Source organism: Drosophila mojavensis, unplaced genomic scaffold (genome assembly GCF_018153725.1).
Source record: "Drosophila mojavensis isolate 15081-1352.22 unplaced genomic scaffold, ASM1815372v1 contig_19, whole genome shotgun sequence".
Classification (NCBI taxonomy): domain Eukaryota; kingdom Metazoa; phylum Arthropoda; class Insecta; order Diptera; family Drosophilidae; genus Drosophila; species Drosophila mojavensis.
In genome coordinates this window covers 4,356,563-4,381,486 of record NW_025318726.1, presented here as the reverse complement: position 1 = coordinate 4,381,486, position 24,924 = coordinate 4,356,563, and the positions used below count along the sequence as shown (strand labels likewise).

The 24,924-nt window shown below is 37.3% G+C and overlaps 5 protein-coding genes across 10 annotated transcripts in view; 4 read left to right on the top strand and 1 right to left on the bottom strand.

Annotated features, from left to right (window-relative positions):
• The first annotated feature begins 64 nt into the window (after positions 1-64).
• On the top strand, positions 65-976 carry LOC6572103. Its single transcript, XM_001998219.4, has 2 exons — positions 65-312; positions 378-976. Exons 1-2 carry the CDS (start codon positions 157-159, stop codon positions 756-758), a joined length of 537 nt encoding a protein of 178 aa, XP_001998255.1. The 5' UTR covers positions 65-156; the 3' UTR covers positions 759-976.
• A 1,419-nt stretch (positions 977-2,395) lies between these two features.
• Positions 2,396-17,536, bottom strand: LOC6572104. Of its 5 annotated transcripts, XM_044007769.1 has the most exons (7): positions 17,170-17,536; positions 8,739-8,918; positions 6,220-6,595; positions 6,036-6,147; positions 5,315-5,454; positions 3,783-5,193; positions 2,396-3,686 (listed from the first exon to the last, which is right to left on the bottom strand). In XM_044007769.1, exons 3-7 carry the CDS (start codon positions 6,530-6,532, stop codon positions 2,573-2,575), a joined length of 3,090 nt encoding a protein of 1,029 aa, XP_043863704.1. In that variant the 5' UTR covers positions 6,533-6,595; positions 8,739-8,918; positions 17,170-17,536; the 3' UTR covers positions 2,396-2,572. The 5 variants fall into 5 exon arrangements, with proteins under 5 accessions (XP_043863704.1, XP_015021705.1, XP_015021703.1 ...); XM_015166219.3 differs by lacking the exon at positions 8,739-8,918; XM_015166217.3 differs by lacking the exons at positions 8,739-8,918; positions 17,170-17,536 and adding an exon at positions 7,369-7,457.
• LOC6572105 (tyrosine kinase receptor Cad96Ca) lies at positions 11,099-19,722 on the top strand. Of its 2 annotated transcripts, XM_015166221.3 has the most exons (11): positions 11,099-11,242; positions 12,082-12,236; positions 14,504-14,766; positions 15,030-15,860; positions 15,932-16,178; positions 16,406-16,494; positions 17,994-18,133; positions 18,288-18,393; positions 18,543-18,682; positions 19,044-19,185; positions 19,252-19,722. In XM_015166221.3, the coding sequence occupies exons 2-11, from the start codon at positions 12,110-12,112 to the stop codon at positions 19,474-19,476; spliced, it is 2,310 nt and encodes a 769-aa protein (XP_015021707.1). In that variant the 5' UTR covers positions 11,099-11,242; positions 12,082-12,109; the 3' UTR covers positions 19,477-19,722. The 2 variants fall into 2 exon arrangements, with proteins under 2 accessions (XP_015021707.1, XP_001998257.1); XM_001998221.4 differs by having other exon boundaries at positions 11,099-12,236.
• Positions 19,723-21,601: 1,879 nt separating this feature from the next.
• On the top strand, positions 21,602-22,668 carry LOC6572106. The gene is made up of 2 exons (XM_032733667.2): positions 21,602-21,846; positions 21,920-22,668. The coding sequence occupies exons 1-2, from the start codon at positions 21,672-21,674 to the stop codon at positions 22,555-22,557; spliced, it is 813 nt and encodes a 270-aa protein (XP_032589558.1). The 5' UTR covers positions 21,602-21,671; the 3' UTR covers positions 22,558-22,668.
• Positions 22,669-24,038: 1,370 nt separating this feature from the next.
• The window catches only part of LOC6572109 (coiled-coil domain-containing protein lobo), a 32,535-nt gene continuing 31,649 nt past the window's right edge, over positions 24,039-24,924 (top strand). Inside the window, exons 1-2 of the mRNA XM_001998225.4 lie at positions 24,039-24,662; positions 24,729-24,857. Of these exons, the coding sequence (XP_001998261.2) occupies positions 24,249-24,662; positions 24,729-24,857 (543 nt within the window). The 5' untranslated portion in view covers positions 24,039-24,248. The remainder of the gene's footprint in view (positions 24,663-24,728; positions 24,858-24,924) is intronic.

The window sequence follows — 24,924 nt, the reverse complement described above, 5'->3', positions numbered from 1 at the left end:
AGCTGAAAGTGATATCTGTATTTTTAAAATCGTAACTGTGACTTTCGCCGCATCCCTGGTATTCACTGTGCTAGTCAGAAGTGGAATCTCTAAATTTCTAAAATGTTTCATCTCTAATTTATTTACATCTTAAGTTTTAATAATAAAAATTACTTTATGGCAGATTTTCAAGAGCAATTGAAAAATTATCGTCAGCAAAAGCAAAAGGAAAGATTGTTAAACAGCTTCAAATTAAAACTTAAACGTTTTTGGATGCTGGGCACTGGCGCGGACGCAACTCAGGGAAAATGTCAAACCACAATCGAAGTTAAGGTATGAAAGGTCATATGTGGCAACTGCAAGCTGAAACGTAAACAATTTTTCTCTTCTTATTTTAGCCAGCCTCAGATAAGTCTTCTGACATTAATGATACACCAGAGGAATATGTGTCTTCAGACGATGAAATTGAAGCGTCACATAGAGTCGTCAATGCCAGCGAAGATAAGAATAATAAGTGTTTAAAATATACTCTGTGGGCGGTCTACTTCCTGTTTTGGGTAACATTGTATGTGATAGCAATTGAGCTGAAGTTCGGGTTGGTCTTCTTGATGTTCTCCGCGTTATTTGGAATATATTTCAACACCAGAACTGGCCCAAAGGACCCCAACGAAATAAGTGCTTACAGTATATTTAATAAGAACTGTGAAAGTATAGACGGCACTTTAAAGGCGGAGCAATTCGAGCGAGAAATCCGCTACGGCTCTGGTAGCGTGCGATAAGTGCAATTTATAAATATTGAAATATGTATATGTAAAATATTTGGCATAAACTCGTGATTGGAATTTTTCCCAAGATCTGTACTTTAAAATTTACTTAAAACGCAGTATGCGACTTTTATATAAATTTGATGCATCAACGTGTTTATGATACAATGCCCTTAATTTATAAGAAAAAATAATCGTCATTAAATTATATACGATGAAATTGTAGAAATGTACTATATACCTTTGGATGATTCTTGCATGGCACAATTAGTATTCGTATATATATAAATTAGTTTATGTAAAGGCTTCTATGCTTTAAGTTTTTGTACATACTCATTGACGTTTAATTACAGATTATTTGAAATTTAGTTATTCTAGTAGAATGTTTGTTTATAAGACAGCACATTTTCAGGAATGATAACTATTAAGATTAATAAGGCTTCATCAATAGGCTAATACATTCATATCTAAAATAACAACGGCTTCTCTTAATATTATTTTTCTATATCTATACGCCTTTATCCAAGTATGCAGTATTTATACAGATATTCAATATTCCCTTTAAATGTCTAGTATTTTTAACTCGATAGCCAAGTTAAACGTTGTCTTATAAAATTAAATGGCAGGCTTAATTTAACAGAAACAATGCACACTAACATGTATGCAAATAGTATTCACATTTGTTTGAATTCATTTATACAATCTTAGAATATATTAATATCTTATATATATATGTAGGTAGCTGCACAAGCAAAAAAAAGTAGATGAAGTGTTTTAATCCAGAATCAGACTCGACTTTTCTGCAGGTTTTTGACGAGGTGAATCCCAAAGTGATTTTGGAAAAGCCGGAGCTCTACCAGAAAGCCATGAACAATTCCACTCCTAAACAAGTAAAGCTCTAGTCGAGACTGCTCGACTACGAGATCCCCTGAACCCATTGAGCAAGTGAAATTTAATAAATCTTTCTGCCTACACAAGAAACAACACATGCACAGATGTACATACGCACACACGCACGCACGCATAAACTGCAAAGTGGGCTTACTATAGGAAATGAATTGTTTAATAACTTGTGCTTCTCGTGGTTGGACTATTTTCATGAAAATTAGATCGTGATTATATCATTGAAATACGTGCATTTGCCAAAGCAGAAGTTTCTATTATTAGAAATACGCCTTTTACAAATTTATGGGTGAGAGGTTGGATATAAGGGTGGGGGTAAACTATAAAAAAAATCGAGATTTTATTAAATACATATAAATCTACATTCAAAATCTTAAGATGTAGCAGACATAAATTTATTACCGATTTTCGATAATGTTTTATTCGATAACAAAAAATCGGGATGTGTTATCGATTTTAGGAGACATACTCGATATTTGCGTTATATACGGGCATTAAAAAAAAAACTAAGTCTCTACCTCTTATATCTTCTGAGGTCGACGCGTTCATTCATACAGACAGATGGGCAGACAGATGGACAAGGCTAAATCGACTCAGCTCGTCGTCCTAATCAAGAGTATATGTATATACTTTTGTAAAAAACCATTATACCCTGATTTGCCATTTTCGATGGGTTCAGGGTATAAGAATTCGTTGAGTTTTACAAACACCATACTCTCAAGAGACTACGTTAAAAACCATTTGAAAAGTTCCTCCTTTTTTTTGCCTGTTTTGTATGTCTAATTTATGAGAAATATTTCTATTATTAATGTTAATCTGAATTCCATGATTCCACAGTGGATGCGAGGTTTGGAATCGGCAGTATCTTATCAAGTTAAGCAGAGCTCCTGTTTTGCAAGGTAAAACTCAAAGCAGAATTGGGAGTGCTAGGATTTCGGTATGAACGACTTCTGCGAGGGTAAGAGGCACATTATACTAAGCGCCATGACCATATGCCAGACAGAGTGGACAATGTGATAGTTCTGCTTGGTCTGGAGGAATGCGTAGCAGACCAGGCCAATCATCACAAGCACCAAGCCGAGCGGCATGAAGATGGTGAGGTAGCGTCGAGCAGGGAACCACTTACGTGTTTTGGCGCAGCGCAAGCCCCAGCTGGCGGAAATGAGGCAAATGCCCGTTAAAGCTGGAGCCAGGAATACCCAGAGGCTCTGCTTGTTGAGCTCTGTGCCGAATGCAAGCAGAATCGCCCCGAACATGTTCAGCAGGGAAACGAACTGCTGAGGCATGTGGGCCATTGCAATAAGTGTGACCCAAATGGCCAACAGGCCGCAATAGAAATCGCAGAACTGAAGCACGCTGATCTTCACCAAGCAGAAGCTGTATTCGTCTTCTCCTGAGTCACACGCGTGATAGAAGATCGAGAAGAACATGGCAAAGAAGTATATGACGCCTTCGGTGTAGTAGCGGCGTCGAAAGGCCAAGTAAATGCTCGGAATGAAGAGCAGGTTGCTCAGCGTCAGCAGTAACGAGGCCATTAGGATTGACATACTAGATGGCACCTGAGAGTCCTCGGTGCAGTCCCAGCCGCGGTAGCCCTTCATGCAAACGCAAGTGGAAAATACAAAGCCTCCCGACATATAATGGTAGCACCTCCCAAAGCGACCACAGCGCCCAGCGACACACGGACTCGAAGATATGGAGAACACCACTGAAGTGTTGCAGTTCTCTAACGCAAAGCGCTGCTCCGTTGCCGACCTGTGGTGCACATCAAAGAGACGTGTCATTTCCGAGTAGTTCTCGGTGCACTTTGAGTCCATCATACACTCTTTTACTTTGAGGGTTTCAGTTTCGTTCATGGCGGCCAAGCAATCCTTCGATCCAATACAATTCTCATAGATTGTGGCATTTCCAGCGCAGGCACAGGGACTCCGCATCTCTTGCAGCAAATCCCGGTGCTGCCGAACGAACTCCTTGACGCTGTCGATGATGGTAACCCGCGCGGTCTCGGCTCCGTGGCAAAACAAGCCCATCGTGACGAACCTGTATTTTATTATTATACATATGGTTATAAACAGAAATCGCCTCAGATAAGATGATATCTGAAATATCAAAGGTATTGTTGCTCTTTACACTTACCAGAGGCCACTTTCCGGGAAGGGTACATGTGTCAGACCCACTATTTCGGTGTTATTTACGATGCTGGATGCGGGCAGCAAGCGCTGACCATAGCGGCACTTGTCGGGCCAGGTTGGAACGCCTGGGACGCCCAGGTGCATGCATACAATGATTTGCATACTTTGGTTATTACTGGGCTGCTGCTCCTGATCCATCAGGACTTCGACGTCATCTAAATTACCCACTAATTTCTCAGCCAGAATGCCACCTCTTTCTGAGGGCGGCGTCATTGTGGGTGAAGCCAGCTTCAGCTCACTGATGATGCGAACTTCCGGCTTCATAGAGACGGCAAAGGTGAGCGTACCGCCAATATCGTGTACCTCGCCTAGCTCGAACGCAAAAGCGGCAGGAGACAGTGCCGTTAGGTTAAGTAGTGCCGGAACTGTTCCGTTTATATCGGGTTGCAAGTCGAAATCGAACATGAAAAACTCATGATAGCTCTGTCGCAGCAAGGGATAGAAATCCATTCCGCGACGGTGAACCGGTTGCCAATTAGATATATGCTCAGTCTTAGAGTGAAACTGAGTTCCATTGGATTCTCTGTCCAGCTCTGACTCCACTGGATCGAGGTCTATTTGGATTTCATAGGAAATTTCATGCACTTCCTGTCCTGCTTCCCCTTTCGCAGTCGAAAAATATTCAGTTTTTGAAAAAGCTTTGCCTTGCCCTATGTGAGAATTCAACAGAAACTCGTCCGCTGAGCTTGCAAACCTGAGCAGGGCGTAATGCCATGTGTTGGGCTGAACATTGAACTTAATTGAGATTTCTTCAGTTTGATTTGGTCTAATAATTGTACTGTGTAAGTAGTTGTACTCATTGCCGGCCAGGCTTGGCGGCCCACTACGGATTAGTGGAAATGCGTTTGCCTGAATGTGGAAACCGATATCTGGACAGTTCTTGCAGACCTCGCCAAACGTTAGCCGCGCCGTAGCCACATCCGTGTCGGAGGGCACATAAAACTTGTAAATTATTTCATTGTTGGTTTCCAAATTTCCATCCTTCTTGTTAGTGTTATTTATGATACTGTCTGTATTTCTATCTTCGACTGTGTCTGGCTCAGAAACAAAAGCGGATCTGTTTAACGTATGAGTAATATTTTCACTTGTAGCATCTGGTTCCTTTCTTTCTTTCTGAAGTTTCTTGGCATGCTCTGTCGTCAAAATCTCTTGTAGTAGTTGGGAGTTTCCAGAATTATGTTCGGTAACCATTTCGTTGCTCGAGCTCCTATTGGAGCTTATATTGAGCTGCTTGTTGTTGACAGGCGTACTCGTTATATTGCCTGTAGCAACCTGTCCATTGCTTATAATGATCGAGTGGAAACTTGATACGGACAATTCTGCCAATAGCAATGTCTCGCATGATGCTGATAGTCCTACAAAAATAACAAAAGAATTTTGAATAAAAAGTAACTCTTGGAAATCCAGATATCTCATCACTAATTTTGTTTGTTTCCTTAAATTTAGATTAAGAGATTAAAATAAGAAAGGTTTTACCTTGTTGTTCGATGCGATCATTATTTGGATCTGTCCAGCTGACGAAAGCAATAGCAAACCAACTTCCCAATTGAGGACCGGGTATATCAATACGGTGTCGCTTTTGATCAGACTGAAACTGTAGACTATATACCTTATATCTAAAAACAATTTTGGAATATTAATTAATCAAGAAGATATGTTATCAACATTTAAAGTATATTTCCCATTGAAATGTCCTTTTCTATTCTATTCTACGAATTCATCTAGTCTAGCAATTAAATCAGGGAGTTAGCATTTCCTGTAGAGCATCGTTTAAAAAAAAATCGAAGTCCGTAATATTTTATATTTGTGTTTAATTCCCTTTTAGTAGTTGTAGTTGTTATTTTCTAAATTTACTATTATTTTGGAGCATTTTTAAAGGAGGGAATCGTTTTTTTTTTTTTTAGATAGTTTTTGTGTTACATTCATTGACTGGGAGATAGTGTGCAGAGTAGTAGTCATTGAGTACCATTCACTCTAAGTGACCTCTAATGCCATTTCGATTCACGTCCAGAAGCAACGAATAAAATTTTTACTAATACTTAAAGTTAAGGAAAAAAAGTGAAAATATAATATCGTACCGTAACTCAATTTTTATAATAAATCTAACACTTTAGTAACTGTTATAATCTTTGGATTTATCCAGCAATTAAAGATCACTTATAAATAAATAAAATAGTGTTGAGGTGGAAAAACTTACCTTTCATCCGAGGACAAAAAATATTTGGGAAAAGTGATATTTTCAGGACTAATCACTGGGAAGCTCTTTGCCTTTAAGTGTAGTGATACATCCTTAACTTTGCATTTTCTCTCTGGAATCGAGATTTCATTATTATTATTATTATTATTATTATTATCTGTATGGATTAAATTTCGGTACTTACGAAAGGCACTCTTGGATTCTTCAAAAGCTTTAAAACTAAAGTACGCAACTCGTGTATCGAATGGAACTCGAAAGTGAAGTATCGAAACGTCCTTATAGGCGCCGTACTTAAGGAGTGTATTCGATGGCAATCGCACGGTGAGCTTTTGGTCCTTTGGTGTTTCTATTTGCTCAATTTGCTCGCCAAGATTATATTTGTTTTCATGTGACTCGTGATGAAATTGCACACTTGCATCACTGCTCCTCATTTTTTGACCAATATACAAAAGTATTACTAGTACAATGGCATTGCATCGCAATCGTTTTTGGGTCATCTTTTTTCTTTACCCTTATTTCAATGGGCACCAAACAGCATTACTAATCGTCAGATACCACAGCTATGGTAAAAGAATAAAAGATACATGCAAGGCGCACATAAATAAAGTATCTAAATGCAAGGCTTACGATGCTACTTTTTATTTCTTAATAGAATTATCTAGAATTATAAAGTTGTAAGCAATGCGATACTTTAATTTGAAATTAACGGTTAGATCGCAATAATGATTTTCTAAGATATTACCTTATCTTATTTATTTAAAACACGATTTTTATTCCAGAAATACTTTGAATTCCCCAGAGTAAATTTGATTTGACAATTTGTATTTTATTTTTTATCAATTCCAGATGCCGCTCGGATTAGAGCATAAAATTCTTAATAGCTTATGCTCAGTCTACTCAGTATGTATAATTATTGGCGATAAGTTCACTAGGTCATGAAAACTCATTAAAGCTAAAAAATAACCCACATCTTTATCTCTCTTTCTATGATTCAATTTAAACTTTTTACACATACAAAAAACTTGCGAAATGAGTCGCTGTATATGCAAAAATATTCATATGAGTGCATATTCTCTCCTTAAGTGTATATATTTTGTTTTATAAATTAATACAAATTATTTTGTTCGGAGTTAAAATTTTGATATTTTGTTGCACGTGTTGCTTATACTTAGTATATAAGAATATAATCACGTCAGCTATATGTATTACTCATCAATTTGTTTGTACTTAATATATGAGTATCACTGATTATAATTTATTGATTTACTAATAGACTAAAACATACATAGTGTAACTTAATTTAGGTCGATAATCGATAGAAACAAACGTTTACCACACAAACATTCAACCGAAGCACACACATTGAGTTATACGATTGAAATGGAAACTCCGTCAATATTCCAGCACTGCTCTTTTGGCTTTCTTCTTATCAGCTTATTTGTAAACAGATCTTATCGCACTCCAACAACCATCGAATGCTCGACTCGAAAATACCGTAACGATAATAATAAACAATAACAATCCCATAGCAAAACAAATACATGAAATAAATTATAATAATTATATAATAAGAGATTGAATTTGTAATTGAATCGTGTTCTATACACGTAAAGTAAATTTGATTTTGAATTAAAGAATATGTGGTATTATAAGTCAATTTGTTTAAATTTAAATAAAAACTACATCCAACAGCATCAAGGAACCACCAAGTTATACAAGTGAGCCATCGATTCTGCCGACTAATACAATCTTCGATTTACAAAAATATATGTATAGTGTAGCTGTTTTAAGAGCATTGACCGAGTCGTTTTCTACCAGCTACGTTATTTTTTTGCTATAGAGCTAGAGCTATAGAGAATGTTTTCAAAATTAAAAATAAAAATGGTATAGTTTAATTAACAATTGGGCTGTGCTCGTCTGACTAGATCAGCTTAACTATGATCCAAATCATTAAATTGTGAATCACATTTGCTATAATGTAAGAATGTTTTTCTGTATATTCTTCATCTTTATAGTTATGCCACGTCAAATCGGAATAACCCATATATTTTTAGAGCTCAACTAAGATCAATCTTTAATTACTATTTTTACATATTTACTATTTTTAAATTACTATTTTTACATTTCACATGGGTATTACGAAGTCGTTCACACCCCATTGCAGCAATTTTGCTTGGTAGTTTACGATGCACCACGGCGACTAACTAAGGGAACATGATCTGCGGATCTGGAAGACTACAGTGTCGGTTTGTGGTATTGTAGGAAGTACAGACATACATACGACGTATATAGGTGTATTTGCTTCTATCAGTTAGTTACTATTATGTTATAGCGTGTCTATTATTAGAATACAGCGCTGTACGCTTATCACTCATGAAACAAACTGAATGCTTTTGGTAATGTACACCATTATAAGCACAAATGTATCATGTCCGTTTCAAAATAGCCTTAGTCAAAATAGGGTTGATTGCTCGGAAATGCATATTGATTTTATCACATATCTATAAATAATAAATGCATGTCGTCCACAGAGTGGCCTTGAATCGTGCCATTATTGATATTTCAATACATGAATGTGCTCAATTCATATTGAATGTTATTCCAGTTTCATTGGTATTCGCCTCACTTAAACTGATTGTAGTTCTACTGATATTCCGCACATTAAATATAACTGTCCGGGGAAAAGGAAATGGAACACATTACCGTAAGCCGCTCATGAGTGCCCGAATCCGTTGTCTACCTTACGTCACAACAACATTTATTAGACTGTCAGCTACTCGCTGGCATTGTTTCCATGCTGCACAATGTGGAGCTCTATGGGCTGCTCTACAGCTGTCTGGGTGACTAATTTGCCACTGCACTGTGGGTCAGACAGATGCACTACTATAAAACAAGAGATTGAAATTGTAATTTAATTGAATTCTATTTGCGTAAAGTGAATTTTATTATCAATGCAATGAATGTGTACTATTTATAGTATTTAAACTAAATTACTGTTTTATATATTTATTAGGAGATATAAACATTTGCAGTTGGCCATAACCCCAATGGGTGTAGATGTTTCGGCGTCGATATATATTTTTTTAGCACACGTGCCAAATTTGAGCTTCCCAGCTCTAAAACCGTAGCAGATACAGTTTGACAAGTTTTCCCACGCCCCAAACCGGGTTGATTTATCTGTCATAAATTGTTGAACTTGTATTGTAAGTCAACCCATATATGCTACTTCAACTACCATGGCTTCTGAGATATCGGAAAAGGCCTTTTCCGAAATGCTGCGCCCCTACTATGCGGATCGTAACAATTTTTACCCTTTTCATTATAATCTAAATTTCGAGTCGATAGCTTCAATAGCAGCGAAATAGTTTGTATAGTATAAGTATAAAACGAATACACCCAATTTACGTTCGTGAATGAGTATAATGATGGGGGAATGTACGTACTGAAACAATACGGGTGTTACACGCTTTACACCAACTTGCTAATTAAGAAGATTAGGGGTTCGATAATTCATTGAACAGTGAACAGCAACTACTCCTATAACTTAGAGAAAGAAAGAAAAATGTACCCTAAAAATTAATAGAAAAGGAGAATGTACGTATTGTGTACTGGGTTATTACAGCAAGATAATATCAATTATCAATTTTTTCGATTATTCATTTAGATTTTATACTTATCACGAAAGTGAATTATTGCAATGTCCGTCTTCTTCGTCTGTCCGTATGAACGCAATTTTTTTCGGCGCTATTGAAGCTAGAGATTTGAAATTTGGAGCACATACTTGGAAATATCTCCGATTAATAAAGTGATAAAATTTGCCCGATCTGCCCACTAGGGGCGTGGCAAACCGGAAAATGCATTTTCCGATATATTAGAAATCATATTAGTTGAAGAGCTAGAATGCTGAAATTTGGAACTCAAATTTTGTATATATACTCGGGCTGACCACCCAAGACCAAAGAGCTAAGGCGGATATATGTCCGCCCATAAGGGGCGTGTCAAGCCGCAAAAGTTTATATCTATTAAAGCATAAGAGCTAGAAGTTTCAAATAGTTGAGTTACTGGTAACCTGACCCAAAAAATATTTTTACGCCTCTTTAGGGGCGTGTCATATCGAAAAATACCTTGTAATTTTCACATTTGTTTTTATCGTAAGCACTCAAATTTTGCAATTAGGGTACCGTTAGCTGGTTCTAAATAGTGACCAAAATGAGGTGTCTACGCTCAGTAAGGGCGTGGCAAATCTGTAAAAGCTGAATTTTCTACAGTATCATCGCCAAACTTAGCTACTAAGTTGCTGATGGGATGTGAATGAGTATTCCGCGGTCGGTAACGCCCGACGTTCTTACTTGTTAATAAATGATATGTGTAGACAAGAAGAATATAAGGGTTTAAAAATATCTTAATACATATATGATATGAGACGCGCTATTATACAATGTAATGGGAACTGAGCTTACTTCTTAGAAACTATGCAAACACCCCCATTATGGCATACATTTGATACCATGAACCATAGAAGAGCCAGCATTAATTCACTAAATAGTCCCCTGCAATTATCATTATATCCTATTTTTAAAACGAAGTAGACAGAGAGACAGTAATTTAAGTTCTGATTCCGAAATGCGCTCTTTAATTTGGTATAAACATTATCGACGAGTTAAATTACTACAAAAATATTAAATAGGGATAGCGAGATAAATGCTAAATATGTACATAAAATGAGATATCCAAAGGTCTTTCCCCCATTACCCTGCTGTAGGCCTAGTCCACAGTAATCCTTATATCAAAAATCATTAAAGCGAAGGTAAAAGTAGCTTTCGAACCGAAGAATATGAATGCCGAGTAATCTAAAATACGCATGGCACTGCTTTGGTATTTTACAGTTCCACCGAGAGCAGATCAAACATTGAGAGAGTCAGCTAGGGAGCGACTGAGCGCAAGAGAAAGAGAGCCAGAGATGGGGAGAATGGCAGTTAAAGTATGTTGTTTTTTATGGCTAAACAAGTTTTTCGTTTGTGTTTCGCTCAAGAGACCGAAGAAAAGCTCCATCTAGTGAACTTGATTTAGTAGTATATACACCGTGTTCATATTCGCAACGTCGCGTCTGCGCGCGTGTTTCATGTCCGCTGAAACGCAAATTGAGAAAGTTTTTTCAAGCACAAATTGTCTATAAATTCGTATTCGAAACATACACATGTGATTTTGTAAGAATGTGTACTCAATATATATGTGAAATAGGCCTATGTACATGAATATACAAAAGATTTAAATAAATATCCAATACAAGTGAATTTGGCACGTTAGCAATAAATACAAAACATAACAAAGGGCGAATGGAAGCCGTTTAATATTTTCGTTTCTGTTATTCAGTTGTTGCCTCTGTATATATTCGTCCGATCCGTATGTGAACATCTGACGTCATCGTTAAATTGATTTACAGAATACGATTTAAGCTCTGCACAGGCCTTACATAACACACCTGCCATTTTTAAAGGCTGAAGTTTCGACAGAGCTTGTTTTAAATATCTTCACGAAATTCAGCGTGTCTGCTGCTCTCTCTACCAGTCTTCTTCTTTCTCCCTTACACCTTCGCTTTACTCATTGGATATGCCCAGCGATTGCATCATGCACCCGTATATGAGCAAAAGAGAAATCAGCTTCACTCTTGCTGCTTTAGCTTTACCCAGGTGCTCACAGCACAGCGCGCATCAGGCTGCATGGTCAACAGGATTTTGAACTAATCTGATGAGCTATCAACGCCCAACTAGGCATTGAACTATTGTAGTCTCAGGTTTGAGTGCGTCATTCATTGGGTTTTCACCTAAACTATAAAACAGCTGAGTCTCTGCTCGGATAGCAACAAATAAACTTTAAAAACTCCCACAAAAACAAATTCAGCAATATGTTTGCAGGTGCCTAAGAAACCAGTTTTGTGTACCCCGATTCCGATTAGCTTTACTCTTGGACATTCAGATAGTAACAATAATAGTGCTTAATATTTCCGTTATCAAAAAGTTTGTTTTCTTCGCGATTTCGCCAACAGGCTTACCGCCTTGGCGGTGTACAACGCAATGGATTATCAAGATGAGCGACATTTCAGCTGTAAGCCTAGAATGTCGGGGACCTCATCTCACAGGGTTGTAAACCTCATCGTTTTGTTATTCATATTTACCATCGATATAACATTTGTTTCTGAAGGTAAGTTCACTAAGCCTTATAGTCAAGTTACAAATATCTAAAACTTAACAGTTAGATCAGGACATGTTGTTTTGAAACACTTTCAAGTCAAGAAGTCAAACTGTAAATGGGTTGAGGAAGTGATTTGACTTATTTATTATGACAACGATTGTGCCAACGACCGATCATTATAAAGCAATGTACTGACAACGCGGCCACTGATGTATCCCACAAGAGTTCAATAGCTGACTAAGAAACCTCAGCTGGCGACGACTAATAACGAGAAATTGTCACGGTCAAGGTAAAATATGTCACTTCCACCACGCAGTTAAAGCAATTTCGCTGAAAACATCGTTCAGTGTGGGCTTTAAGATAATAATCGCTCACGGTTTGAATAAAGTAGCAAAAAGCTGAACTTCATATTACGACAATGCCCAATGGATAATGAGATTTACTTCTCACGAGACTGATTATCAAGCCATTTTTGGTTTAGTAAATATTTAAATAGATTATAAATATATAATTATAAATAGAATGGTAGCTTTATTTGAAGTAGATATCTATCGAAATAGTTTAATTATTTATTTTATGATGATAAAAACGCATAAAGAGTTTAGATTTCGTATCACTTATACTAAAAGAGATATTACACGATTTATAAATTAATAATAAAGCCAATAAATAATGTGATTTGATAAAATGAGAGAGTAGTCGAAATACAATATTTCTTTTCGCTCTATACAATCTGTTTATTAATAATGTGATTTGATGAACAAAAAGAGTGGTCGAAAATTGTGTTATTGACTCTTGAATTGGTTGGGATGTTAATTACTTCAATGACCTGGACTGACGCCTAGGCGGATATCGATTTTCTCAAAAATTTGTTGGCGTATATAACAATTAATGGCTTACAAAGAAGAATAAATGATATACTGGTAAATGATATAAATGTACTTAAAATATTATTATTATTTATTTATTAGATAATATAAAAAATATAAATCTAAAAATTATTAAACGTGCTAGCTACGAGGGCCATCGACGTGACTTAAAATATATATCACATAGATTCTTGATTAATTTGAGGAATTGAGGTTAATATATTTGTATATACATATGTATGTCTATAATTTTTACTTTATATGCTTGAAATGAATGCGTGCATTATTCAGTATCTGAACATATTGTCTATCGCTCGATAATTTCTTAACTGATGTTTGCTGGGCAAGCAGCAGTGGGCAAGCAGCGGATTAGTGTACTCCTAGTCGGTGCCTCTAACCTGGAGCAGAGTTACTTCTTTTAGTGGATAGTAAATAGTTAGCCTAAAATTGTCGTGGCCTCAGATAAAGAAGACTGGGATAAAAAAGCTTTTATGACTTGCAAAATATTTCGTGAACATTGAAAAAAAAAAAAAATAGAAAATATGAGTGAAGTTAAATGTAACCAGTTTGTTTGACGTAGATACGTGCATGAAATAGAAGTCGTAGGTCTCTGGCTTAAGCATTGACAAGACGGATATTGGGCAAAAGCAATACAATCGTGTTCGCTTACTGAAAACAGTATACAAATACAATCTAAACCGGTTATGTTAACACTCTCGGTCGCCGGCAGAGCGCACTTTTATTTTTCAACTGGAAATCCCTCTCTAAATATGCATGCCAAGACGCTCAAAATTTTTTTAAAAATATTTCTATATATATATCTGAGTAAACTCTCCCTGAGTAGCTGAAGGTCGTGCGGCAAGCGATACAGCAAATGAAGTAAATATACATTTATGAACAGCGACCGTCTGGACTTATCGAAAACAGTCAATGCAATACAAGAACAGGTTACGCACGCCAGTTTAGTGAATTACCAAACTCCGCCAATTGTATGAGTTCATTGCTGCTTTTATGAAAGAAAACATCAATTATTGATTATATACATTGTTACAATTGATGCATCAGACTAAAATGAAACTCAGGCAGCCCATCGAAGATATACTTTCATTTATTTTGAGGAGCTGACTCAATCAATTTCATCACACTTTGTAAAGAACCAACTTCATGCTCTTTAAATCTATCAGCAGCAAATAAACCAGAATTAAATCAATATTATCATACTATTTCAATTTGTTATATAAATATATTTATTAATAGAATCGACAATCGAGTTTTTATGTGGGTATAATTTTCCACATACCCGAAAGAGAAAAGCTTTTTATTAGTTTTAATAGGTTGAAGTTACTTTCATTTTCTCTAAATTATACATTTGGCTATACTCAACTAAAATTTTGTTCATATTTTCAGCCATTTCACAAGAGCAGAATGCGCCGCCAATATTATATGTTAGAGAACGAAATTGGCGTATTTCAGAATCGGAAGAGGTGGGTCAGATTATTGATCGTGTTCGTGCCGAAGACGCAGACGGAGATGATCTCGTATTCGGAATTGAGCCGCGCTTCCTCCCGCTCATCGGCTCGAGTCAACAGACGAATACACAGGGCAAACTGCCCTTCCGTATAGATCGCAATACAGGTGTCGTCTATCTGAACGAGAGCTTATCTGGACGGGTAGGTGATACGCATAACATAATAAACGTGTAAATTGAGCACTTACTATGTCAAATTTAATTTGAATAAAGGTTTTGTTATTGCCATGAGCGAACGAGTTCAGTTGTATATGCTTGAAATAGAATATAATACAGTAGATGAAACTAATCGATACATAGTATCAGCAAGACTCAATTTCCCTTTTATAATTATTATCATTCATTCATAATTAAAAAGCCCTTTTGAATAATAATGTATTTATGATAATATGATTTTTCCTTTAGGCCGGTGAAAATTTTCTGATATATATAACTGTATCGGATGGACGCTACACAGCCAAAAATGAAGTGTTTATTAACATATTGGGAAGTCACGAAAGTGGAGGGTATCAGGGATTTGGATCTCGTTCACCACCCTCGATATCGAACGTGGTAAAGAATATCTCCCAGTTCCTGCCATCATTTGATCAACTGCCCGGCGTGCAGTCCATTCGAAATGGCTTGCCAAACCGGAGGCCGACGTTGAATTTACCACAAGGTTTTCCGACAAGCAACGGTGGCAACTTCGTACCACCTCCCTTTAAAAAGCTGTATCCTCCAATAACAGCTCCGGACTTGAGCCAGGAAGAAGACAATAAAGTAATTGGCACAGAGCCGACACAGACGCCCGTCTCGGTCCAATCCACAAATAGCTCCACTGCATCTACCCCGCGTAGTCGCACCAAGCTGACACCAATAGCTAATCACACCTCAGACAACTCTCTGCCCTCTGGGGCAGACTCAAAACCTGATCACAAGGACGACAACGGTCAGAGCAAGCTGACTGATTTCAACTTAAAGTCCTTCGCAAGTCCAATTATTATTGGGCTTTGTTGCATTTTTGCAATATCTTTGACTATTCTCGCCTATGTGTGTCGCAGTCGCTTGTGCGCTATCAGCAAAACGATGAAGAAGTCCAAGGAGAAGGAAGAGCTCTCCAAGAAGTCCAATCCTAGTCATCTCAGCACACTAACCGACGACAGTCGCAATTCGATGGTCATGCAACAGTGGCAAGGACCCTCCGCCTTCGGGAACCGCTACGTGCCCTGGGAGCGGGATCAACAGCTACCAATAACGGTAACTCAATCAGGATAAATGGTTTCATCAGTGTCTAATGTCTATTTCTAATTCTCATCGCATTGTTTCAGTCATCCTATCAACCACCAATGAATGCAGCGAACAGCATCGATGCTTCAATGTCAGCCTCCGCTGTGGGATCAACCGGCCTGACTAACGGTACGCCTAACGGACGTGCCACTCTATCAGAAGGTGGCTTCGGCACTGATCCCAACACAGATCATTGGGAGTTCCCAAGGCATCGACTGAAGTTCTTTAATATACTGGGTGAAGGTGCCTTCGGCCAAGTTTGGCGCTGCGAAGCAACTGGCTTGGCCGGTAAGTATTCAAATTTCAAATTACAAATCAATTTGAAAAAGGACAAATTCATCAAAATATGTTAAATATCTGAAAACTTTTAAGCTCTGTAGCAATGCGCACTTGTTACTCCATACCCAGATAGGTTATTGTATAGAAAGGAATAGGGCCAATGACTGTTTCTTTTGCTTTAATTTCAACTCAATTTAAATATTTTAAGGTTTTTAATCGAAATTTTATATTAACAGGCTCCGCAGAGGTCACTACGGTTGCAGTGAAAACTTTGAAGGAGAGTGCAGATGAAATCGAAAAAAAGGATTTGCTCTCCGAATTAGAGGTAAGCGCTTTAAATATCTAACCGACAAAAAAAAATATAATTCTTTTTATACGTATTGACGAATCCATGGCTGAATCCATGATCACAAACTCAAGTATTCATAACGGAACAGATGCACAAGCAGAAGCACGTGCATCGACATCCCCTACTGTGGCAATCCCGTATAGAGGACATAGAGAGTTCATTCATGATTTGTCAGGGTTCAATTTCGCTGCTTCAGTGGTACTAGACTGAGTAATTTATGATTTGGTGTATAATTTAATGGACACATGGAGAGAAAAATCAGATGTTCTTAAAGTCCAGCATTGCTCCAATATACTGCTGTAATACTGGGGAAGGCATGACTGGTTCTTCGTTATTCAAGTTTTTAGCTTAGAGTTGTAAACAAAATTCTTCTCCCTGTGTACTACTCCTTAAAAGCAAGAGCATATTTACATTTACACTTTAGTCTGGAGCACGTTTTCTGGGCTTTCAGATGTTCCGCTAATAAATAATTAAATATATGTTTCGATTGAGTCCCGACTAACTTGAATATTTTTTTTGGCAGAGCCTTCTGACAAAAACTAATTTCTGCCCATTTATGCTCAACATTATTTTTAGCCATACGCATCTGTGTGTATGCATATGCATGTATATATGTATTTAATTGAATTTGACTTGTATTGGTTTATTCACCTTTTTGCATCATTTAAAGTTATTATTATTGTGTGAGGAGCGCACGTTATCTGCATTTCATATGCACTTGTCAAATTATTTATTACACTCATGCTGGCAATTTTCTTATGCTATGGAAGCCCATTGAACCGCACTACAACGATGATTCGGTCAGGAATACAGAACAGCATCAGGAAACACTTTTGCGGACTGTCGTCCGCCCGCAGACATTACGAACTAGACACAAGGTTTTGTTATCGCATTAAACATTTTGCATATGAATCAGTGGAAACCCGGGGCACACAACGAAGCAAAGACGTGAGCCAAAAGCTTCCTCTCTGACGCCTGGGCACAAACTAATTCCTGTTGCTGCGTACAATAATTAGTGTGACTGAGTGCGCTGGGATGTACAATTGTGATTGACTCTCTCTAACTCTGCCACTCTCTGATACTCCGACAATGCGGCAGACCTGCGCACTGAAGCTCTTCGGAGTCCTGCCCAGCTGGTCGCAGAGGCTGTAGATAATTCGGACAGCTCGTTAGACTTTCATTGAGTCGGAGCATTCGATAGCATTGATTTGCCGGCTATCTTGAGTTGTTCATGATACAATGCTCATTATTCGTTTCGACATTCACAACAGGTGATACAAATCTAATATCAAAATATTTCCACATTCACTTTCCAATAATATATGGTGAATATTACTCCTGGTCTGGCTGAAATGGTAAAATATATATATTTGTATTTAAATGCACTTGTACACTTTTCCCCACCAATAAATATTATTTTAATATTAGCTTCTATTTATACCTGTGAACTTAAGTTGTTTTTTTTACTATTACAGGTGATGAAAAGTCTGGAGCCTCACGTAAATGTCGTTCAGCTTTTGGGTTGCTGCACAGAAAAGGATCCAACCTTTGTGATACTCGAGTACGTTAGTCGAGGAAAATTGCAAACATATTTGAGAAACTCACGAGCAGAAAGGTGAGCTAATTTAATAATTAATAATTTATTTAGAATAAAATATGAATTATTATTCACAGAATCATATATTTTTGATATTTCCTTAGACTACATAAGTAGACTATCGCAATAGGTGATTTTTTTTAACGTTTTTATGAAATATATTATATTACAGGCATTATGGAAATACTCACGGAAAATCAAATGTGTTGACATCAGGCGACTTAACTTCGTTCATGTATCAAGTTGCTAGAGGAATGGATTATTTAACGTCGCGCGGGGTAAGTAATTCAGCATTTACTTCAATACAATTGAAATTACATCGAAAGCTCCACACACTACACTTTTACATTTTATTACTTGTGGTAAAGACGAACTCGTACACCATATTTTATTATTAGTCTATATAATTAATACAAATTTGTTACAGATAATCCATCGTGACCTTGCTGCGCGCAATATTTTGATCACTGATGATCATACATGCAAAGTCGCTGATTTTGGATTTGCGAGAGATATCGTCACATCTAAGATATACGAGCGAAAGAGCGAAGGAAAACTTCCAATTAGGTATATAATATTCATTTCACATAAGTTTTCCAAATAGCCCACATAGTATCAATAAGGATCCATGTCTGATTGCTGAATAGGTTCTGTGGCTGGGACTAGGGTCAATTGTCACTTCTATGTAGAACACAGTAACTAAGTTAATTAACGTAAGGAACAATAATTTATTATTGGATTCCTTACATACGTTTTGCACAAACAGAAAAATAATTATCAGTACGCCAAAAATGATAACGAAACTTCATTGCAGTACAAATTAGTAATATATTTTTTATATATTTCGACACTTAAGCTGAACTTACAAATTGATTTATTAGTACTACTGAAATTGTGAATGTATAACAATATTTTTGTTTCGTTTTAGATGGATGGCTACAGAATCACTTTATGATAACATATTTTCAATAAAATCGGATATCTGGAGCTTTGGTATATTAATGTGGGAGATCGTTACATTGGGATCCACACCTTATCCAGGTATATCTGCTGCCGATGTAATGCGCAAGGTAAATTAAAACTTCGCACTTTGCTGTATATCCAAAGCGATATTCATTTACCTTTCCCATTTTCAGGTTCGAGACGGATATCGTCTTGAAAAACCAGAGCATTGTCGAAGGGAGCTCTACAATATTATGTACTATTGTTGGTCCCAAGATGCCAATGAGCGACCAACGTTTGCAGAGATAATAAAGATGCTCGAAAAATTACTGCACACTGAAATGGACTATATCGAATTGGAACGTTTTCCAGATCATAACTATTATAATATTGTGAATCTCAGTGGGGAAAAGTTATAAGTCACAATGTTTTATTTACAAAAAAAAAAAAGGAAGAAACGGAAAAAAGGAGGGGTCGATCACGCACTGCCACGAAGAGCTTTATTATATGTAAACTAAGTAGGAAAGTATAGTGTCTTCACTATATTTTTGCAAGAATATTTATTGTATAAACTTTTTATTTTTATAATTATTATATTTATTATTATCATTCAATGTAAAATAACAATATGGTTATCGTTAATAAAAAAATGATATAATACAGCATTTCTGCCCTAATGGTTGGATATGTAAGACCATTTTCCTATCGAATATTTTACTTTTAAATTAAATATTTATTTTTTATTTATTTTATAGTTTCAGCTTGGATCATGAACATTCGCTGATATTAATAATATATAATGCGATTTCTGTCTTGCTGTCCGTCAATCGGAAACCTTAGAGTTTAAAATAATTAAAAATAATACATTCAGTGCACTTGGACACTTAAAGAGTCACATGGTATATAGTACATGTATGAACTAAATAAAGTTCGACTTCGACTTTTCTTAGACACTCTGGCTAAAACTTAGACAGGTTATACATACGTATATATTCTTGGTGAAGATGACGAGCTTATACATATTAGCCGTACGTAGAATTCTATAAAATATATACATATATAATATTACATATTTTATTGAGCTCTTATGCTATATGATTAGAGACAGATTCTTGTATCTCGTATAATAAGACCTTAGTATATATTTTAGGTATGTCGAACTATTAAAATTATGATATACAGAAGAATCCGGTTATAACGACTCCGCTTATAGCGTCCCTTGAGCGTCGTTAAAACCGGATTATACTTTATATACATTAATATCTAACATATATCTTATATTTAAATTTTATATTTATATTTATAATTGACTATGACTATAGCCTATATACGTCCTCTAATCCTACATCCAACAAAATCACAGTCGCGACATATTAAGTGCTTAGCAAACACAGGAACAGGAACCGGCACGGGCGCAGGCGCAGGCGCAGGCTGGCAATGTTGGCTGAAAAGTCAGACGTTAGAGTTGCCGTCGCAATAACATGCGGATGTCTCTGTGTTTGTATATCAGCATGAGAACCACGTTCTCATTCTCTGATCATCAGCTGAGGGCAGCCAGTCGGCTCGGATCTTAAGTCTTGTCCTATCAATGTTTGCTGATTGTCTGCCTAATTCGGTTGAGAGAATGTTTAACCATTCATTATTCATTTTAATTTATATTTAGTTTGCCCAACTAAGATAAGCTGTGCCCAGATGAAGATGAATAATATATATTTGAAGAGATTATAAATATATATTCGTATACTCACTACCACCTTGAAAACGGCAGCTATTACAACGCCAGTTGCTATTACCACATATGGGTTTGATTAGAGACTTTCATTAGAGGTGCGGATGAGCATTGTGTTGGGCGCCGGCTAATTGCATACTGGCCTCGCGTGTCGCCCTGCACCGCAAATCGCATTTACATTATTTATATTACATCTATAAAACCCAGATTCAACCATAATTAGCGACACATTTGTCGAGAGAGATCAAGACAAAGATCGGCGCAGTTGATCCTTTTATGGCTGGCGCTAGGATTTATATGCACTTCCTTTCACATTTAAAGGGCGAACAACTACCTGTATGACCCACTTACATTCATGAAACGGTGCATTCCGACGCATTCCGGCGCACCGATGTCGCCCACCAGTGATCAGCCTCGTCAGCGTCCCCGTCCGCGTCCGCGTCCGAGTTCGAGTCCGAGTACGCGTAAGCCCGGGGCTGTTGAATTGCGTTTTGATTCTCGCTCGCGCAGCCGTCGCCGACTGTTGTGCGGCGGTTGGGCTACCTGAGTTTTGTCTGTGTTTGGAGTGGAAAAGCGCTAATTCAACTGATGTATGGGTTGTCCTTTAATTGCCAGTGCATGCATTAAGTGTTACTAGGAAAGACAAGGACGGCAGCAGTCGATCGCCAGCTACTACCACTCTCTCCTGATCGCCGATAGCCGCTCTGACTCGATCGGCTGCGGCCTTTGTTTATATGCCCGAATAGTATCCGTAGGTATTTAAATGACATTATGTGATGTGACCCGATGACTTCTACTGCAACAAAATGGTATTTAAGCGAGGTGCGGGAAGAATTCTGAGTCATTTGGAATTGGACATCGTAAGAAACAAGACGTGCACCAAAGATGAATACGAGCATACAATTTCTAGTGCTTCTGGTGGTAGTGCCTCTGAACATATCCTACGGACTTTACATTCGAAATAACAAAGCTGCCCCAGCAAAGGCCGATGCTTCAGCCGACAGTCGCAACGACGAATGGGGAGTCTTTCAAAATCGACTCGGATTATCCCAAGAAAAAGGTAATATAGAGCTAACTTCTATTCTAATGCACAACAATTGAATAACATGTCCTCCTTTTGATTCAATTTATAGTTGAGCTTTTGAAGTCACAAAAAGATCAGCTGGGAACAAAGCAACTGCTGCACCGTTTTATTTTGGAAAACCCAAAATACTTAAGTGCAAAGACGACGAATAGCAGAAAGAAGTCAAAGTCAAGTAAATTGGCTTTCAACCGTCTCTTTCGAGCTTTGGCAAAGAACATGAAGAGTGCGAAGAGCACGTTCAAGACATCCTTACAATTCGAGATGTCGGATAGACCTACGAAGCCCCTAAAGCGGACTCGCCGAAAGATTTCTGTGAAGATGATGACGGACTTGTCCACGGAACGAGTGGACCAACTGCTGAAAATGTTCTACCAGAAACACAACATCGAAGAGCCCAACTTTGACAGCGATGCAGCGGATCAGCATACTGATACCGATAATGGGGATTACAGCGACATAGCTTCGGATATATCGCCGCACACATCTATGGATAGGGAGAGCGACTCTGACTACGAGTACGATCTGTTCGATGACGAGGGCAACGCAGATCTCATTGCCAAGTCCCATCAAAACTCGGAATACGGCTCTTTCCAAGACCTCATCCTTCAGGCGAAGCGAAAGCAGTGGGAGCTGGAAAGCGAGGAGAACAAGTTGCATAGTCCTCCGGACAATGACCATTTTATATAATTGAATGAGAAAATTAATTCAAATTACCTTCAACTGAGTGGTCTGAGGGCTGTGCAATCGCTGTTCATATGCAGGCATAGAACACAAACTTAATTTAATAATAATATATTATAGGTCTATTTATATACATAAAATGATGTTCAAGAAGGAAGTCCATCTTTGTCAACAGCTTTACAGACTTACAGCTTTAAGTGTAGCTCTCCAAGTATTTTAGTAAACTTTTTTTGTGTATAAGCATAAATATAAAATATTATGAAATCTTATAAAATAATAAAAAGTTACAGCTTATTGAAACCATTTGTATTTCATATTGAAAACATACTCATAATCTCATAACACATTCCAATATGCGCCACGATATTGCCGTACATTCTAAATTCGAGCTTAGCGCCATCTATCGCATGACAGCGGAAAAATTTGCAGACACATATTATTGCAATTTAACGAATCTAAGGCTAATCAACGTCACAGACCGGTTACAAGAAATCCTGGACACAAAATAAATGTACCTTTTCAAAAACACAATTATTTATGATATTTACATTTTCTATATTGATTATTATTAGTTATATTAATCGAAAATATACATGTATACAAAACTTAAGTTACTCTTGAATGCCGCTGATAATAGGTTTTAAATGTATTTATATTAATATTATTAATACTCTCCTTGAGAAATCGAATATTGAATATCGTTTACCGATTGAGATTTAACACAGTTTCGACTTTGTATCGCGCCATCTATGGCCAATTTCACAACCCTTCCATCTCTCTAATTCGACAACGTATTAAATCATCGGAAGACTGTTGCGGCTCATGGTCAACACGTTTGTAGTTTTGGTTAAGTTGGTTTCTAATCAATTTAATCTTATATTTTCGAAGGTAACATTATCAAGTAGTGTATTTTTAAACATAAATATATCACCCACATGAGGACATTTTCGCAAAATCCAGTGCTAAACATCTATGCTAATTTAATATATCGGCGAGTTTGAAAATTAATTTCAAAAGCGCCCTCTAGTAGTCATTATATGTACTGTCTAATGCTTCTAAAACTGTTTCAGTGCTGCCAATGTGAGGAATAATCGGTTGCCACAAATTTGTGTAGATGGCGCCAATTGTAGCTTGAAAGATTAATCCGTAGAACGCCACCTATTGTATATTTGTAAAGTTATCAAGGTAACTGCATGTAGATAATAATGTGAAATTTCAGTGCTGCCAATATTGTTTAAAAAGTGTGTTAATTCGTTGACATTTCTTAACTTAAAATTATTACCATTCTTCAAATTATATGAGCTCTGAATCTTAAAACTAAAAAATGCACCAAGTTAAATGTTTTGCAGTTTTTATTTTTGTATAATTATTATAAGCACGGATATCCGCCAAACTATTTTGAAGTCACTCACAGAATACCAGTTCCAGGTCAGGAAAGCTTGAAATATTCCAGTAGTTTGAAAACTTTAGTTCTGTTATTTCTATTTAGAAACGCCAGTGCTTGAAATATTTTTGTTGTAGGGAGTACATTAATATTACCTTGCGAGAACAGTCAAAATAGTCAAAAACAAAATTTATTCATTCCACTCTTAGGTCGTATCAACATTTTGAAAGGGAAAACGTTGTCATAGCAACAGAGCAAAAATTTATTGCGAACAGAAAACACAAAACGGAACAGGAATAAAAACAACTTAAATATGCCGAAGCCAGTAACTTCTAAGTACCAGAAATTCTCGTCGGTCATAGACACAAACAAACACGCGGCCAAGTTAAAAGAAATCGAAGAACGGCACGCGGAAGAGTTGGACATGTTCTTTGGATACGAAGAAGAGGGCGAAGAGGAATGCAGTGAATTCGAAAATGTAGAGAGCGAATTCAGTTTATCCGAAGGCGACCCCGCTTTGCAAATCGGAAGAATTGATCTCTCGTTTCCCGAGACAAGGGAAGAGTTCCAGGACAGTCCCCAATGCTACCCGCCATCTTACTACACCCTGTCCCCGAAAGAAAGACTCCTCCTGCTCTATGCCGAAAACTTCCGCAAGCAGTTTGTACTAAACTATCCCCGCCGTCGTGCTTTGGTGCTTGCCCTGCCTAACGAATGCAAAGTACAGGTAATTGCGAGTCCATAATAACTCACTGATCAGATGTAATTCATTCATTCATCCATTCGAATACAGAAATTCGTGTGTACCACAATAAGGCCGACTGCGTTTGCCTACCCAGAGCTGATATCAAGTGTTGAGGAGATTTCAAAGTTTGTTGCTGACTTTGTTCAATATGAGCCAATGGACGATGAAACTAATTTGGTAAGCCTACTCCACTCACTACTAAGCTGTGTTTCAGTTCTAATACAAAAGACGATCAATCTGCATA

Coding starts and splice junctions, on each gene's coding strand:
- LOC6572104 (XM_044007769.1), bottom strand. CDS start 6,532: ATGACCCAAAAACGATTGCGATGCAATGCCATTGTACTAGTAATACTT. Junction 5,455..6,035: donor TTTTTGTCCTCGGATGAAAG/GTAAGTTTTTCC, acceptor AATTGTTTTTAG/ATATAAGGTATATAGTCTAC. Junction 5,194..5,314: donor TGATCGCATCGAACAACAAG/GTAAAACCTTTC, acceptor TTATTTTTGTAG/GACTATCAGCATCATGCGAG.
- LOC6572106 (XM_032733667.2), top strand. CDS start 21,672: ATGAATACGAGCATACAATTTCTAGTGCTTCTGGTGGTAGTGCCTCTG. Junction 21,847..21,919: donor CGGATTATCCCAAGAAAAAG/GTAATATAGAGC, acceptor TTCAATTTATAG/TTGAGCTTTTGAAGTCACAA.
- LOC6572105 (XM_015166221.3), top strand. CDS start 12,110: ATGGATTATCAAGATGAGCGACATTTCAGCTGTAAGCCTAGAATGTCG. Junction 16,179..16,405: donor CGAAGCAACTGGCTTGGCCG/GTAAGTATTCAA, acceptor TTATATTAACAG/GCTCCGCAGAGGTCACTACG. Junction 18,134..18,287: donor AGAAACTCACGAGCAGAAAG/GTGAGCTAATTT, acceptor ATTATATTACAG/GCATTATGGAAATACTCACG.
- LOC6572103 (XM_001998219.4), top strand. CDS start 157: ATGGCAGATTTTCAAGAGCAATTGAAAAATTATCGTCAGCAAAAGCAA. Junction 313..377: donor AAACCACAATCGAAGTTAAG/GTATGAAAGGTC, acceptor TTCTTATTTTAG/CCAGCCTCAGATAAGTCTTC.